Source organism: Oryza brachyantha, chromosome 3 (assembly GCF_000231095.2).
Source record: "Oryza brachyantha chromosome 3, ObraRS2, whole genome shotgun sequence".
NCBI lineage: Eukaryota > Viridiplantae > Streptophyta > Magnoliopsida > Poales > Poaceae > Oryza > Oryza brachyantha.
Genome location: NC_023165.2, coordinates 8,476,419 through 8,491,455, shown reverse-complemented (window position 1 = coordinate 8,491,455; position 15,037 = coordinate 8,476,419). Strand labels below are relative to the sequence as shown.

The following is a 15,037-nucleotide window of genomic DNA, read 5'->3' as shown; positions in this document are numbered from 1 at the left end:
GTAATTCCCCCCGTTCAGGCCCAACTAATATGGGCCGCACGTACACCACAATCCCGTTACGGCCCAACTAGTATGGATCACGTAAGCGAAGAGGGCCACGTCTTTCATAGCGGCGCGGCCCAAGTAGAACACTACTACGTCGACAGACGGGACCCATCACCCAGCCCCGCAAGAGCTCCCCCCCGCACGGATCCCCTTCTCTCGCCGTCGCCGCCTCGCCGTCCGCCGTTGTAGCCATGGATCTGGCTCTCAGCCGCCGCCTCCTGGCGGCGGCGGCGGCCCTCCTCGTCCTCGCTTCCTTGGCTTCGCGATCCGGCGCAGAGGTCATCACCCTCACCGAGGAGACCTTCTCCGACAAGGTACTCCTTTCCCCTCGTCGTCTCTGTCCCCTCTCCCGCCTTCCCCATCGGAGACGGTGTTGTTTTTTCTTTTCTGTAGAGCACTAGGGTAGAACCAGGAGAGTCCAGGTCAGTATGGGCTTAGTTAATTTGTTGTAGATTCCGGAGCACTATGTGCTGTAGCGACGATGCTTAGTTTCAGAAATTAGACCTGTAGATGTTGTATGGCAGATCCATTGACGATTCAAGATTGTTGGGCGCGTCAGTGCTACTCCGCCTCTAGGATGGGATGATTAAACTGATGAATTGTATAAGTGTGGGGGGTTTTAATTATCCAGTTTTAAGCACGGTTTGGTTTGGGAATTTAGAATCAGCACACACTGTTAAGTCCTGTTACTCTGTTAGTTCGTGGAGAATATATACCATTGCTTGTCAGGGTGCATGTTTGACAATGCTAAAAAAAGTCATGGAGGGCTACTGCTCCTGGTTTTATGTTTTATTCAAGTCACTCGTGGTGGCATGATGCTTGTAATTGTTCCAATTGAATCAGTTCAATCGTGACCAGTTTCTCTATTATTTAGATAAAGGAGAAAGACACGATATGGTTTGTGCAGTTCTGCGTTCCATGGTGTAAACACTGGTAAATCTCACTCTTAGCACCATGATGAATGCTGGATTGTGATATAAATCTTGTCATTCTTGGCTTAAGCTAATCTGTTGGATGTTTGCCATCTGTAGCAAGAACCTTGGAACACTTTGGGAGGACCTGGGAAAGGTTATGGAAGGTGCGGATGAAATAGAGATAGGGCAAGTGGATTGTGGTGTTAGCAAACCAGTGTGCTCAAAGGTAGATATTCATTCATACCCAACATTCAAGGTGTTTTATGAAGGCGAAGAAGTTGCAAAATATAAAGGTAATCTTCGTTTGTTGTGGAAATGATTCTGCACTGCTATTGAGTGGGAACGCCAACTTTAATCTCATCTCTAATCTACCATGAAAGTTGACGATAAATATTGGATCTGTTAACTCCAACTCTCTTGAGAGGTCCAGGCCATATATCTCCCTGCAGTGTGATCCTGCAAAAAAAAACTTATTTAAACTAACAGAATTGAGATAATGCTATCCTGCAAAAGGAAAAATAAATCCTAGCACCATTGTTTTTGTTTACTAAAATGCCAACATTTGATTAGGCTCTTCATATTACTCAAACATTGGACTCGTCGTGTTATAGTTGGAGCATGCCAGGACAACTTTACCTCTAGCTTTAGTAAACAATAATGCCTATGCTCTAGCAGTACTACTCTCTGACTTTGCTTCAAAATGTTAGGACACTTGTGTGCGTAATGAAATGCAGATTGAACATGTTACTGTGTCATTTCCATCATAGTTTCAACCTATATATTGTTTTCTCAAGATAATGGAAGCTTTCTTCAACCTATCTTTTGTAGTTTGTCCATTTTACACTTTGTTAATGTAGTTTTGGGTGAGGCCTTCTGTCTGCCCTTCCTAAGGATATCCTCCTGATCTCTTGTGCTACTGCAGGCCCAAGGAATGTGGAGTCACTGAAGAATTTTGTTTTGGATGAAGCTGAGAAGGCTGGAGAAGCCAATCTTCAGGACAATTGAAGTGGATCTCGAGTGTTCCATCCTACCACATGAAAGCAACAGTGTGTGCTGTTTGACGTGCTCAAACTTTTTGATATAGCGAGCTTCTGTTGCCTCCTGTTGTTTAGTATAGAATGTTAAACACTCCATGAGTTGCAAAAAAAAACTATATGTATTTTTCTGGTACATACTCAATTACAGCATGCTATACTCAGGGGCAAAACTAGGATCTCATGGCCATATTCACTAGTAATTATGAAAAAAAGATGAAAAGACGGAAAATATACATATTTTACTAGTAATGTGTCCGTGCTAATGCTACGGTATCGACTATATTAATCGTTAAATTTATTATCAAATAAAATACAATTAAGCTTAAAACCGATCCAAATTATATATTAAATATTATAATGTAAAGTACAAATATATATATATATATATATATATATATATATATATATATAAAATTAGTTCCTACTATCAGGTGTAGCTACTCCCTGTACGTCCATGATGAAAAATATTTTCATAACTGTTTCTACTCTCATCCAACAGAAAGTATAGATACTATTAAATCTCATATTTACTTTCTGTCGGAAGAAAAAAAAATATGTATAGAGGTGCTTCTGCACTTAGACATAAAGGAATTGTCTAAAGGGAGTAGCTACAACTATTAGTAGGATCTAATTATATATATATATATATATATATATATAACCTGTTATCATCAAATATAATATTTTTATATTGTAAACAAAATACATCCACATAAAAAAATAATATAATGTTATAGCATTAAAATATCATGTTGCATATACTACAAGCTACATTGCTCAAACCAAAAACCTTGACTGCGTCTCTCAGAAATACCCATTGGAAGAACTGCACAGACCAGAGCAATCAGTTATGAGCCTTCTGCGCTTCTTTCCAGTAGAAATTTTAGCAGACACCTCTTCCTCTTCAGATGACTTGACTTCTTTCTCCTTTTGCTTTCTATATTGGTTGAAAGACCGTTTGTCTTGGATCTATCAGCAGATTTGGCAGTGCTTGCACCTTTTTGATTTGATTCACTGGATTTAGCTTCTTCCTTTGAATCCTTGTGTTTGCTGCCAGTATCATCTCCGGTTTTGAATTCAAATTTGGAAGACAAATTCATCGCAGTTTTCACGGTTATCACGTGATAATCACGCTACCACAGGGGATCAGCTTCAATGGGTGAAACGGTTTAGTGAACCCTGACTTAATAAATAAAAAGGGCGTGTACATGACAATATCTAAAAATACATTGTAAATGCCAAAAAAATACACTAAGGTCAGCAAACCTAATTATACATTCAAAAATGAAACGTGTTAGTAATTTGACTGACCGTGTCCTTTCCAGGAGCATCAGCACTGTCGGTGACTCCAGCATCTAAAACATCTTCGAACACCAAAATTTATAAATGCTTGAGGAAGTTGTCGTCATACTATTTATTTATTGGAATACTATATGTGAATCTCAAGTTGCACATCAAGAATAGGGAAACAAAACTGTAGGTTGAATTTTCAAAACACCTTCATTCCTTCTTCAACATCAACAGTAGTCTCGAAAGATGAAGACTCAATTGAAAGGACACCGTCAGGACCAACTTTGTCAATAGCATCAGCAATCATAGATCCGATAAGTTCATCATTGCCACTTGCCAGCAGAGGCAGAGATAGAGGCAACGGCTGTATCACAAAACAAGATCAAAATTAGAAACCTATTATCTTCTGAATTTTCATTTGTTTCAAATATGACCAGCCTTGTTATCTCAACACTAAATTTCTTTTCTCATTCCAACAAATTATTTTAACAAATTCCTGAGACTTGAGTGAAAGCTGTGATAAAATGGAGCGACTGCGGATACAGCAAATCAAAATGAAAATTACAAGGTGTTGGTGTCAGCTTAAACATCTAGAAAACCAGTCAAAAGGGTTTTTGGCACATGCATGTCTAGGCTGAAGAACGATTAAATGTATTATACAGTCATGCATATTAAGCATGAAATATAAAGAGCTCTAACACATGAATTTTAAACGATATGGAATTTGTAGGCAAAAATAGTTTTTTATAAACAAAATATTCACCTAAGAAACCTTATTCTACTCCCAGTTTTAGCTCAAAGAATTTTTGGATCTAGAGATACCACGAGTAAAGAATTCTTGGAGCTCTACTAAACAAACTCACAAATGGAAGAAAAGTATAAATCTAGAAATGTAAGGTCTGCAAAATGCAATCAGAACAAAAAAAAAAGAATGGAAGACAAGCAGGAAATACTGAATTGCAACTGAAGGAATACACCTTAACTGAAATAAGGTTTTATCCTGGAAAAAATCTGAATATTTAAAAAACATAGACGCTTAAGAAAACATACAAGCTTGTACGTGGAAGGCTTCCAGCCTTGACTTCAATAATGCAGTTGTGTCATCTTTCCCTTGAATTAATGGTTCTCCAGTCACCTTGGTGATAAGACAAAGCAATCATGGAGAAGCAGTGCACAGAATATTACCAATTATACAAATTATATTAAACAAATTTACATGATATCAGCACAGATATTTTCGATATGAACCCTTTGCTAAAGAAAAATATGCTTGGAAGCAATGGAAACAATATACAATCTCCTGCTACAAAAACATGTCAATAGATCTACTTACGGACACTTAAGCAGGCAGAATTGCCCGTAAAGGAAGCAAAAGTGTGTCATGCAAACACTGCCTAGCATATCTTGACAAAAAAGAAGGGCATCTAACTTTCATACAGAAACAAAATTAACAAGAACAAAATATCTATAATCAAACTTAATAAAAAGTGGCAAGAAAATATCCAATGAAACTTTTTAATTTTGAAACAAGCAGAGGACTACAACAATAAAAAGGGAAATTATGGTAAAGGCGCATGGTGCAATCAATCAATATATGAACCAAATCTAGTAGAAGTAATGAAAATGATACGAATCGTCGGGGGCGGCAGTGGAGGCAGGGGCACGGGCGGCGCCGTCACGGTGGAGGGGTGAGGGTAGTCAGGAGCGGAGGCGGTGGCGCGGTGGAGGGCAGCGGAGGCGAGGACGCGTCGTTATGGGCAGCAGCAGCGGAGGCGGGAACGCATCGTTGGGGGTGGTGTGGGCGGAGGCAGCGCGGTGGAGGGCGGCGGTGGAGGCGGGGGCGTGACATAAAAAAATTGAACACCACAATAAAAAAATATAGGTACAAATTTAGTTAAATTATGATAGAATATAGAAATAATGTATTACAACATCGGTAATCGGCTAATTTAACAAGTTTTAAATATTTAAATACTACAACATATACAACATAGATAGTTCAAGTATAAAAGATGTTACACATGGGTTACCTTTTCAAGCTCCTCAAGTACAGCTTTCGCCACATCATTCTTTTGCTCAAAAATATCATCAAGATTCATTCTTGGAACTATGGATCGGACCACTAATTTTCAACCAAAAAAAAGTGGTTAGGCTTTTGAGTCAATAATTTGCTATGAGCAACTGTTGAATTGCCCAACAAATATTAATAATTTTACCATCAAAGACGTAGGCCTGAATTTGCTGCTAGGGATTCTGCAGCTCATAGAATGCATCATCAGCATGTTCCTTAACAACTTGATATTGGATAGTGCAGATAAGCTGAACAAAGACATAATCCAGCAAGGGAAGTTCACTTCATCAAATGTTTCACCAAGTAAAGACACAACCAAGTAATATCAGTAAGGAAAAAATTATTCCTCGAACACAAAGTTAGATACATATTATTAATTGGGTTGCTATGGCTGACTTGCCAAAGCAGACCGCAAAGAAAAAGGGGAAAATAAAATTCTGCAAAATATCACTGCTTAAATTACTTTGAACACCAACAACCATCCGCTAACCAGTTTACAAAGTTGCAGTGATTCACTTCTTCACCCAGCGTGAGATCGTTTTGTTTTCGAAAACACACCAAAATGTGTCTTTGTATTAAGATTGAGGGTTTTGTACCAGCACACTTGCAGAAAGTATGTACATGAAGGACAAAAGAAAGGAACTGAAAAAAAGCAATAGAATACCAAGGCAATATCTCGCTAATGATTGTGTGACTATGACCAAGCCGTTCTTCCTTAGATTGGCTTGTTGGCTTCATGCTAAAGCGAGCTTCCTCCACTGCAGTGCCGGCCACCTCCTTCCAGGTTTTGTGGAGGCCATTGAAGACCTTGCTGTTCCTTTCCTTCCAAATCGGCTATCCAACCAGGATGACAATGGTGTCCAATCCTCCTATATGCGCTTGGATAATCAAATTCCTACTGTTAAACCGCCAAGCAAGGAATGATTGCACGTTCACACCCAACAACAAATCGTTAATAGGGTCGTATGGACATTTGTCGAAAGCGTCACCAGACACAGCGAAATATGCCCAATTAATAGTCTAATTACTTTCTTCCACCGCTGTTACTTCTACCAGTAATCATTTTTCAAACAAGAAAAACTAACATAATTAGCATCCTGATAAGATGAATCTAGCAAGGGGAAACTGATCGGACCCATGTGTTGAACCAAATACTCTCCCCACCAGACTCAGATAGGGAATTACGAAAATTTCCACGGGCTAGCTAGTACTGCAAACAAATAATCAAGCAAGTAGAATAGGGAATTAGGAATTGAAATTGCAATATTTAACGGTCTTACTCACAGTATATATACAGACAAGTAGGCAGGCCAGGGTGCCGAGCGGAGGTTGGCAGCCAGTGACGGGCAGGGCGGCAGGCGGCAAGGGGCCATGGCAGGCGGGGCGCAGCCGTGGGCGCCGGGCGGCAGGGATCAGGACCGCGCTAGCGCGGGGACTGCGCGTCTGCGCCAAGATAGGCCGGGACGCCGGGCAGGGGGGCCGCGTGGCCGTCGGTGGGCGAGGCCGCCAGGGGCCGCCGGGATCCGGGGCAGGCCGCAGACGGGGTGAGGCAGCGAGGGCCGACGGGTTCACGGGGCATCGCCAGACGACGACTGCCCGGCTGAAAGCGTGGCAGCGTCGGCCGTGCGAGTGGCGACGGGAAGAACGGGCGGGCGTCGGCGTCATGCGTCCACGCGAGGGGGGGGGGGGAGCGGCGCAGGCGGTGGAGGGGCGTCGGCGCGGTGGAGGCGGGGAGGGCGGACGGGGTAGACGGGGGGCGGAGGCGGCGCGGGCGGCGTGGAGGGCGGCGACGACGACGATTGAGGGAGGCGGCGGGTCCGCGACTTGGGGGCGGAGGCGGCGGCCGCGGTGACGACGATGGAGGGAGGCGGCGCGGGCAGCATGGAGGCGGCGGCCGCGGCGACGACGATGGAGGCGGGCGGCGCAGGCGGTGGAGGAGCGGCGGGGAGGACCCCGTGTAGAGGATGAGGCGGCGGCGACACAGAGGAGGATGCGGCGGGAGGGAGCGAAGTGACGGCGGCTAGGGTCTGGGAGGCGGGCAGGTGGAGGAAGTGCGCACGTGGGACAGGAGGGAGGCCGTTGGATCCGGCACAAATAGATTCTGTCCGTGGGATCTGTCCAGCGAGTAAATAAGTAAAACATCTCGATGTACTATAGGGCAGATGATTTTTAAAGTTACTATATAATATAAAGAATACATGATAATACAAAAGAAATAGGTAGATATATATGCTGCGTAAGAAGTGGTAATATTATATGAACTACAAGTCTGTAAATAATTAGATACAACAATTAGACATAGGCAAAATAAGAAAAAACAATTATCCATCTTCTGATCAAGCGTTTTGTCTAAATACGTAGCATGAAATTGTTATATTTTAGAATTGAGACGTACTAGTATTTTAGAAATTTAAAGTTAAAGTGAATAGACAAATTATATGTATGGATTGAGGTTTAATTCATAATTAAAATATTAGTCACCAACTTATAGAGGATATATATATATATAATTATATTCTTAAATTAAAATACAATAATATAATTATTTTTTTAGGGATGGGGTATGTGGTGGGCTGCCATTGGGGGAGGCCAGGCCTCTTACAGCCCCCGGCTTCGCCCCCTAGCTATACTAAGGGATTCATGAAAAAGCATCCTAGGAGTTGCATCCTATGTCACTCCTGATTGCATCAATTAAATATAAATTATTATATATGTCTTTGATAAGTGCAGTCCTGTAGTTCAAATTAATGAAGGTAATATGATATCTTTAAATGATAAATTAACAGTGGGTTGGCTTTATGTTTTAATCTTAAGTTTTCGACCTTTTATTCAATATGATTGACATTAAGTTATTGTTTTTGTCAAGACATTATTATCAAATATATTTTATTATGTACTCGAGCCGTGCCTGCCTAATAGCTCGAAAGGTAGGTTCTTATTACCTTTTATTTAAGTATTCGAGCTCGACTCAGGCTTAGTTTGAGCTTGATCATATAAAGGTTGGCTCGCTTTAACTCGACTTATTGATAGCCTACCCCAGATACGGTACTTGGCCCTATTTTCAAGGCGACATGCAGAAATGGGGCTCGGGCCAACTAGAATGGGCCCATCATGACCAACCCAACCCAATTACTCTATCTGCAGTCAAAATAATGCCTGCTAAGATCAATCCCAATGGGAGTTCATAGTAGCTTCATTCTCAATAAATGAGATGCAATATAAGCAAATTTGAAGACATGGCAATTTAATTATGAAGAGAGAGATTGAGTTTCATTAGGATGAAACTGGGTACACACAGTCTCTAAAATTATGAAACTGATGTTGGAGGGTAGTGTGTCATTTCTAATATATCTAACATATAACATGCATACTATTAAATGCTATAACTAGCATACAAAACTATGAAATGAAACTGTGCATTAGAGACCTTATTTCATGTATCAATATGAACACTCTTGAAAGCCGCTAAATGAACCTCTTAATTGGGAATGGCCTAAGAACCGCTCATGTCAGGAAGAGGCGTGCTTATGTGAAGCCTAGGTGCAGGTGTATGTCGGGTAACATTAACTATACTACCACAAGAATGCTACATCATCCTAAATGTTTTTAGGAGTACTATCGAACGGTATCACGTTGGTCCAACATGATACTTCATGTGTAACATATTGAGGTTAACATAATGTTAATATGGTAACTTAAGTATCATATCCGATACGGCGATACATATGGTGCCATGTCACGCCCAGAAATTTACACCAAATTTCTGAACAATAGCATACATTAATCTCGGTCCAGGAATCAACCCGAGTACACACTATGACAAATTAATACACAGTTCCACAACTTAAAAACAAATTAAAACAATTATCTATCGAAATGCAGCGAAAAAAGAAAACAAACTAAACCATCTAATCTTCAGCTTCAGCTGGCGATGACGGCTCCACACCACAGACATTCTCAACGGCGGACTAAACCTCACTTCAACCTTGAGAACAACCTTCTGACTGGAACTCTGGCACTTGCTCTGGTGGGGGAAAAATTAAGCAAGGCTGAGTACAAACCACCATATTCAACAAGTAACACCCAAGAGAGGGAGAATAATGAATGCAATAGGGTACACGGATAGGCTAAGGTTAAATTGCACAAAAGCAGCCGTAATTTAGCAAAACAGCAAATAAAATAGACTAAAATAAAAGTAAAGTAAGGTATATGAAAATAACCACTCACTGTTCAACATTACACCATGTTACAACAGGCCCAAACCACTGCCAACGTTACACCACTAGGGCCAACCCTCTGTCCAACGTTAAACCACGTTGCGACAGACCCGAACCACTGCCAACGTTACACCACATTGAGCAGGGTCAACCCAGTTTCAAGTTTATCAAGTTATTGAAAGGTTCACTAATCCCAGTGAATCTGTCAGTTCGCCCAATAACCGCGGGCACATCTATTCGAATAGTTTTACTCTGCAGAGGTGTATAACTTTACCCACAAGACATGGCGCCCAAGCATGTTACCATGCTCCAACGTATCACCACGATACCTCAGTACGGAAACCATGATAAGACATTTCACCTAACCATCCCTAGACAATCGCACCGTACTTTAGGTTTCACCCCTCCTTTACACCAAGTCGGACAGTCCCCTCTTGTGCCTTGGTGAATCCGGAAGCAGCAGAGGCTTTCGTTACACCACGATTGTCCGTCCATACTCCATCACGCTCACCCTTGCCTTGGTACGTCGAATAGGCACAAGCTAGATTATGAGTCTCACCGTTGCCCATTCTGGCTTGTGATTAGTACGTGTAAGACTTTTAGGGTTTCCTGAGAACCGGTCCTTAATTGTCATGGGTGCGATTCTCAAAACCATGCACCCACAGCCCACCATAAGCAATATTTTAGTTGTATTAATCCACATCGGGAAATTAACCATGATCAAAACCATTAAAGGTCTATCAAAGTCTAATCAATAATTAAATAATAATTGGTGAGCTAGTTGAACTAAGCATGGCTAAGCATTGCCTAATCCTAATTCTAGTCAAATTAACCCTGGGATTACAATAATAAGTGGGAATCAACTGATATATAAAGGTAAATGCCCAATAGGTAAATAAAGTAAATAGATTTGCATAAAATTTAAATGTAAAGCGGGGAATTTTATAAACATCGGGTCAATATGATCAAAGAAGGATGCCACTTGCCTTGCTTGGACCCACGACGAACTTCAGCGACGACTTCAAGAACGATCGGCGCTTCGACGGGGTCAAAACCTACGACAAACAAAGCAAAACAAGCAAAATAGGCTATAAAACTACTAAAACAGAGAAAGAAACTGTTTTTAATAGATTCTTGGTATTTTTCTTGATTTAATGAAACTTGAATGGACCTAAACGGAGACTAGATGAATTAGCTATAAATTTTAGAAATTTTATGGGCGGTTAAACTAAACAGAAAACCTTACTGATTTATTGCGCAATTATTGGAGGCGCTGACGTCAGCGAGGACAGAGGACACTCACTAATAGAGGGGACCCACTTGGCTGCGGGGCGAGGAGAATGACAAAGGGGGCCCACGGGGTGAGAGAGACGGGCTGGCCGTGGGGCCCATGGGGAGAGAGAGGGGATTCGGCTGACAGAGCGGGCCCACAAGACAGAGAGGTGAGGGGACTGTCGGGCCGAGGCCCACAAGACAGAGAGGGAGAGGGACAGACAGGTGAGGCCCATGGTGGGAGAGAGCGATTGACGGGTCGGGCCCACTTGACAGAGGGAGAGAGTAGAGGAGGGAGGGAAGAGCGCAGGCGCTCGGCCGAACGACGCGGCGGGGCGGCGGCGCGAGCGGCGGCCGGCGACGTCGGCGCGACGGTAGCGGACGGCGGCGACGACCGACGGCGCGGCGAGGGGCGGCGCTAAGGAGCGTGGTTAGGCGGTGGCCGAGGAAGGGAGGAGACGCATGGCCGACGGCGGCAACGGCGCACGACAGCGACGGTGAACGACGCGTGCACGGAGGGGAGGCGGTGTGGGCGAGGGCGTTGGCGCAACGGCGCGGAGGCGATGCGGACGGCATGGCGGCGTGCGGCCGAGCGGAGGCAGCGCGAGGCGGTGGGTGGCGGCACACGACGGCGACCGACACGGCGATGGTGCCCGCTGATGGGAAGCGGCCACGCGGGATGGCGGGAGTGGTGCGACGACGACGGAGGCCGGCGGCGGCTCGGCCATGACGACCGTAGGCCCACGACGCCCGGTGACAACGAGGGGCGCTTAGCGGTGGCGATGGAAAGAGGAAAAGAGGGGAAGGACCGTGGGGCGGCTCACCAGCGGCGTTGAGGGCGGCGTTGACTCGGTGAGGTGGTGGGACGCGAGATGACGGCTGGTGGCAAGCGATCCCGGCGGCGAACAGCGAGATCGATCGGCAACCAAGAGGCGATGGAGCTCAGGTGCGGGAAGGGAAAGCGGGCGGCGGCGCGGGGCGGTGTGGATTTATAGGTGGCGGCCGACGCACAAGGAGAGGGGGTTTATAGGGGTGCGGCGCTGGCTAGGGCGGGGAGGAGGTTAGCGGCGGCGCTTGCCGCGCGGCCGTTGCAAGCGCGCGAATAGGGCGGAGAGTTGGTTGGCACGGCGCACGGATTATGGCCGGTGGTTGCGGACGGTGGTTAGCCACGGCGTGGCCGGGGCATGCGAGCGGCGGTTAGCGATGCCGAAGAAAGAGGAGGTGTGGTTGCACCGGCGCGAGCGGGACGGCAATGCAGCGCACGGCGCGCGACGCTCGCGGGCAGGGTAGCGAGGCGGAGCAGAGTGGTGGCTCGGCGCGAGGCAACGGCGCAGCAGCGAGGCGGCGACGCAGCTCGGCCCCTGGGCGCGGCGAGCGACAGGCGGAGGTAGAGGCGGGCATGACACGACGTTGAAGCACACGCGCAAGCGCGGGCTAGGCGAGCGCGAGGTGGCGAGGTAGGGGCGGGGCACGACGCAACACGGCGGGTAGACGCGCGAGCGTGCGCGTGTGACGGCGACGGCGAATTGCGGGCGCGAGGGTGCGGTCGGCGCGGCGAGCAACCGGCACGGCACGTGCGCGGCAGAGCGCCGGCGCGACGAGATGTGCGCAAGGCGAGGTAGAGGAGAGCAGCGGCGACAGCGACCGAAGCTAGCGGCGCGACCACGGCGACGAGACGACAACGCACGGCGGTGGCCCGAGGCGGTGGGGTGGACGCAGCATGCGGAGGGGGAGTAGCAACAGCCGACACGACGCACGGTGGCCGGGTGGCTGCGGGCGCGCGAGGAAGATGGGTCCGGCAGGTGGGGCCCACTTGTCGGTGTCCCGAAGAGGAGGGAGGTGGCTTGGACTTGGTGCGCGTGAGGCGACAGTGGGCCGAGGCTCGGCCCACGCCCGGGAGACAGGAGGGGCCGAAGGGAGAGAGGCGGAAGCGAGCAGAGCGGCCCGCGGCTGACGGCCGGCCCAGTGGAAGGGAAGGAGAGAGGAGTGGACAAGGGAGGCGATGCAGACTTCGAGCGCGGTTGGGCCATGGCTCGGGAAATCGCAAATAGATAACGTATACGCGTAACAGAACCAAAACGAGCACGAATCAGGGATTCGCACGACGAATTAGGTTCAAAACGCGAAACCGTGGACGGTTAGCGGAACAGCCATAGGAATTAACGATGCGTTAAATCTTGATTTAACAACTCACTAAATAGGGATCTCAAGACTTTAACGTAAAAACAATCTACGTGTACTTAATTGAATTTTATATTGTAGATTAATTTTACGCTAGCTAATTAGATTAGAAAATCTAAGCAATTGAACAGTAGATCAAAGATAGACTAATTCGCATGAGTAAAACGTACGCGAACCTGAGATTTGGTGGAGAGATCAGCGACGGATGCGGCTGTTCCTCGCTGCTCGGATAGGAAACCTAAACAATTAGACAATAGATTAATTTATATTGATTCGCAAGAATAAAATATATGCGAACGTGAGATTCGGTGGAAAGAACCCGGCAGATGGCTGCACTGCTGCAAACAGGGATGCAGCAGGGCTGCGAGCGGCTTGCTGCAAAGCTGCTCAATAGGAGGCGGCAGGAGGCGGCTCGAGGAGCACGGGAGAGGGAGACAGGTAAAAGAGGTGAGGCTCTAGGGGTATTTATAAGGGAGAGTTAGAGATAAATCTAGTTATCTATCCTCTATTAAAAAGAAACAGATAAGATTTCAAAGGGATAAGAAATAGAGTCCCAATAGTTTAGGAATTGATTTTACCGTGAGGGAGAGAGGTGGGGGCTGACTCACGGCGTGAGGGTTGGCTGCAGGGGCGCACACAAGGGGAGGGAGAGGGGATAGTATGATCCTGGGGCAAGGGGGGAAGGTCGCACACGGCCTGGTGGGCAGGTGGGAGTCCGGCACAGGAGGAGGTGGGCTGCCGGGAGGAGAGGAGGGGAAGGCCTGTGGCCTTTTTGGCTAGAAACCCGAGCGAAACTCAAATTTTGGCCCGAAAACGAAAACCTACGGCTAAAGAAAGAACGGACGGATGACCGGGACAAGGAACGAAAAAGGAAAGAGGAAAAAAAAGAAATTGCCTCCAATTTTGTCGATTTTTATTAAGTTTATTTGAGCAAATTTTACTGACTGCAATTCAAATATAAATCCTGTTAATAATTTAAAATGCTTTCGGGATATTTTAGAACTTTCCGAAAAGCTTCCAATTAATTAAATTAAATTACACTGGGTTTTCTCTTAAACTTTAATTAATAAATTATTTTTAATGCATTATTTAATTAATTCTTGGCTTGGGTAAAACTCAGGGCGTGACATGTCACATTTGATATCTTATATTTTAGACATGATACAAGAGGTATCAAACATGTACTCGTAGGTATCAACATGTTACTATGTACCATCTGTGGCTTTGTTACTAACATCATCGTGATGTCTCGACATAATATATGCCGTTGGATTTAATCCAACAGGACCAGGTTGTGTAGTATCTATATGTTTTTTTTTTCTAATACATTGGTTTGATTATTTGTCAAAAGTTAACAATACTAGCGACGTGTCGGCAGCTCCCGGCGGCCACGCCAGCGCGAAACGCTGGGAGAGCCTCAAATCCGGGCAGGCTTTAAGATTTTAAATGTTTATTGCCTCATTTTTTTTATTTGTAATTTTGAACGTGGCACAATATGTAGTACACAAGTTTAAACATTAAATTGGATCAGATCGGGCTCACGTGTTACTCTGTGGGGTAGCTTGATGCCAACTGTGATCAAGATTAGATTGTGTTTAAACATATTAACACGACAGCCCAACCCATATCTGGGCCTTGAAATGGGCTCAAGGCAGAACTGATAATTTTTTTTTCTTTTCTGAACATCCTACTCCGAGACAGTGGCCATTGGCCACCTCCCTCTGTGCCGCAGCAAGCAGTGTGCGTGATGGATGGATCAGGTCAGAATGAAGCAGTAATTATGGGGGTGTTTGTTTCTAGGAACTAAAGTTTAGCCCCTAGTTACATCGGATGTTTAGACACTAATTATAAATAGTAAACATAGTTTATAAATAAAACCCATGTATAATCTTGGACTAATATTACGAGACAAATCTAATGAGCCTAATTAATCCATGATTAGCCTATGTGATGCTACAGTAAATATTTGCTAATTATAGATTAATTAGGCTCAAAAAATTCGTCTCACGG

General features: G+C 45.3%; 1 protein-coding gene and 1 long non-coding RNA gene across 4 annotated transcripts; one reads left to right on the top strand and one right to left on the bottom strand.

The window, feature by feature from the left end:
• The first annotated feature begins 194 nt into the window (after positions 1–194).
• On the top strand, positions 195–2,241 carry LOC102704129 (protein disulfide isomerase-like 5-1). The gene is made up of 4 exons (XM_006649833.3): positions 195–359; positions 920–978; positions 1,077–1,252; positions 1,882–2,241. Exons 1-4 carry the CDS (start codon positions 237–239, stop codon positions 1,962–1,964), a joined length of 441 nt encoding a protein of 146 aa, XP_006649896.1. The 5' UTR covers positions 195–236; the 3' UTR covers positions 1,965–2,241.
• A 468-nt stretch (positions 2,242–2,709) lies between these two features.
• On the bottom strand, positions 2,710–7,050 carry LOC102703938. Of its 3 annotated transcripts, none has more exons than XR_005811333.1 (5): positions 6,022–7,050; positions 5,503–5,605; positions 5,317–5,408; positions 4,337–4,891; positions 2,710–3,650 (listed from the first exon to the last, which is right to left on the bottom strand). It is a non-coding gene; the product is annotated as an uncharacterized LOC102703938 (long non-coding RNA). The 3 variants fall into 3 exon arrangements; XR_005811335.1 differs by having other exon boundaries at positions 6,642–7,050; XR_005811334.1 differs by having other exon boundaries at positions 4,337–4,421; positions 6,022–7,045.
• Between the last annotated feature and the right edge of the window lie 7,987 nt (positions 7,051–15,037).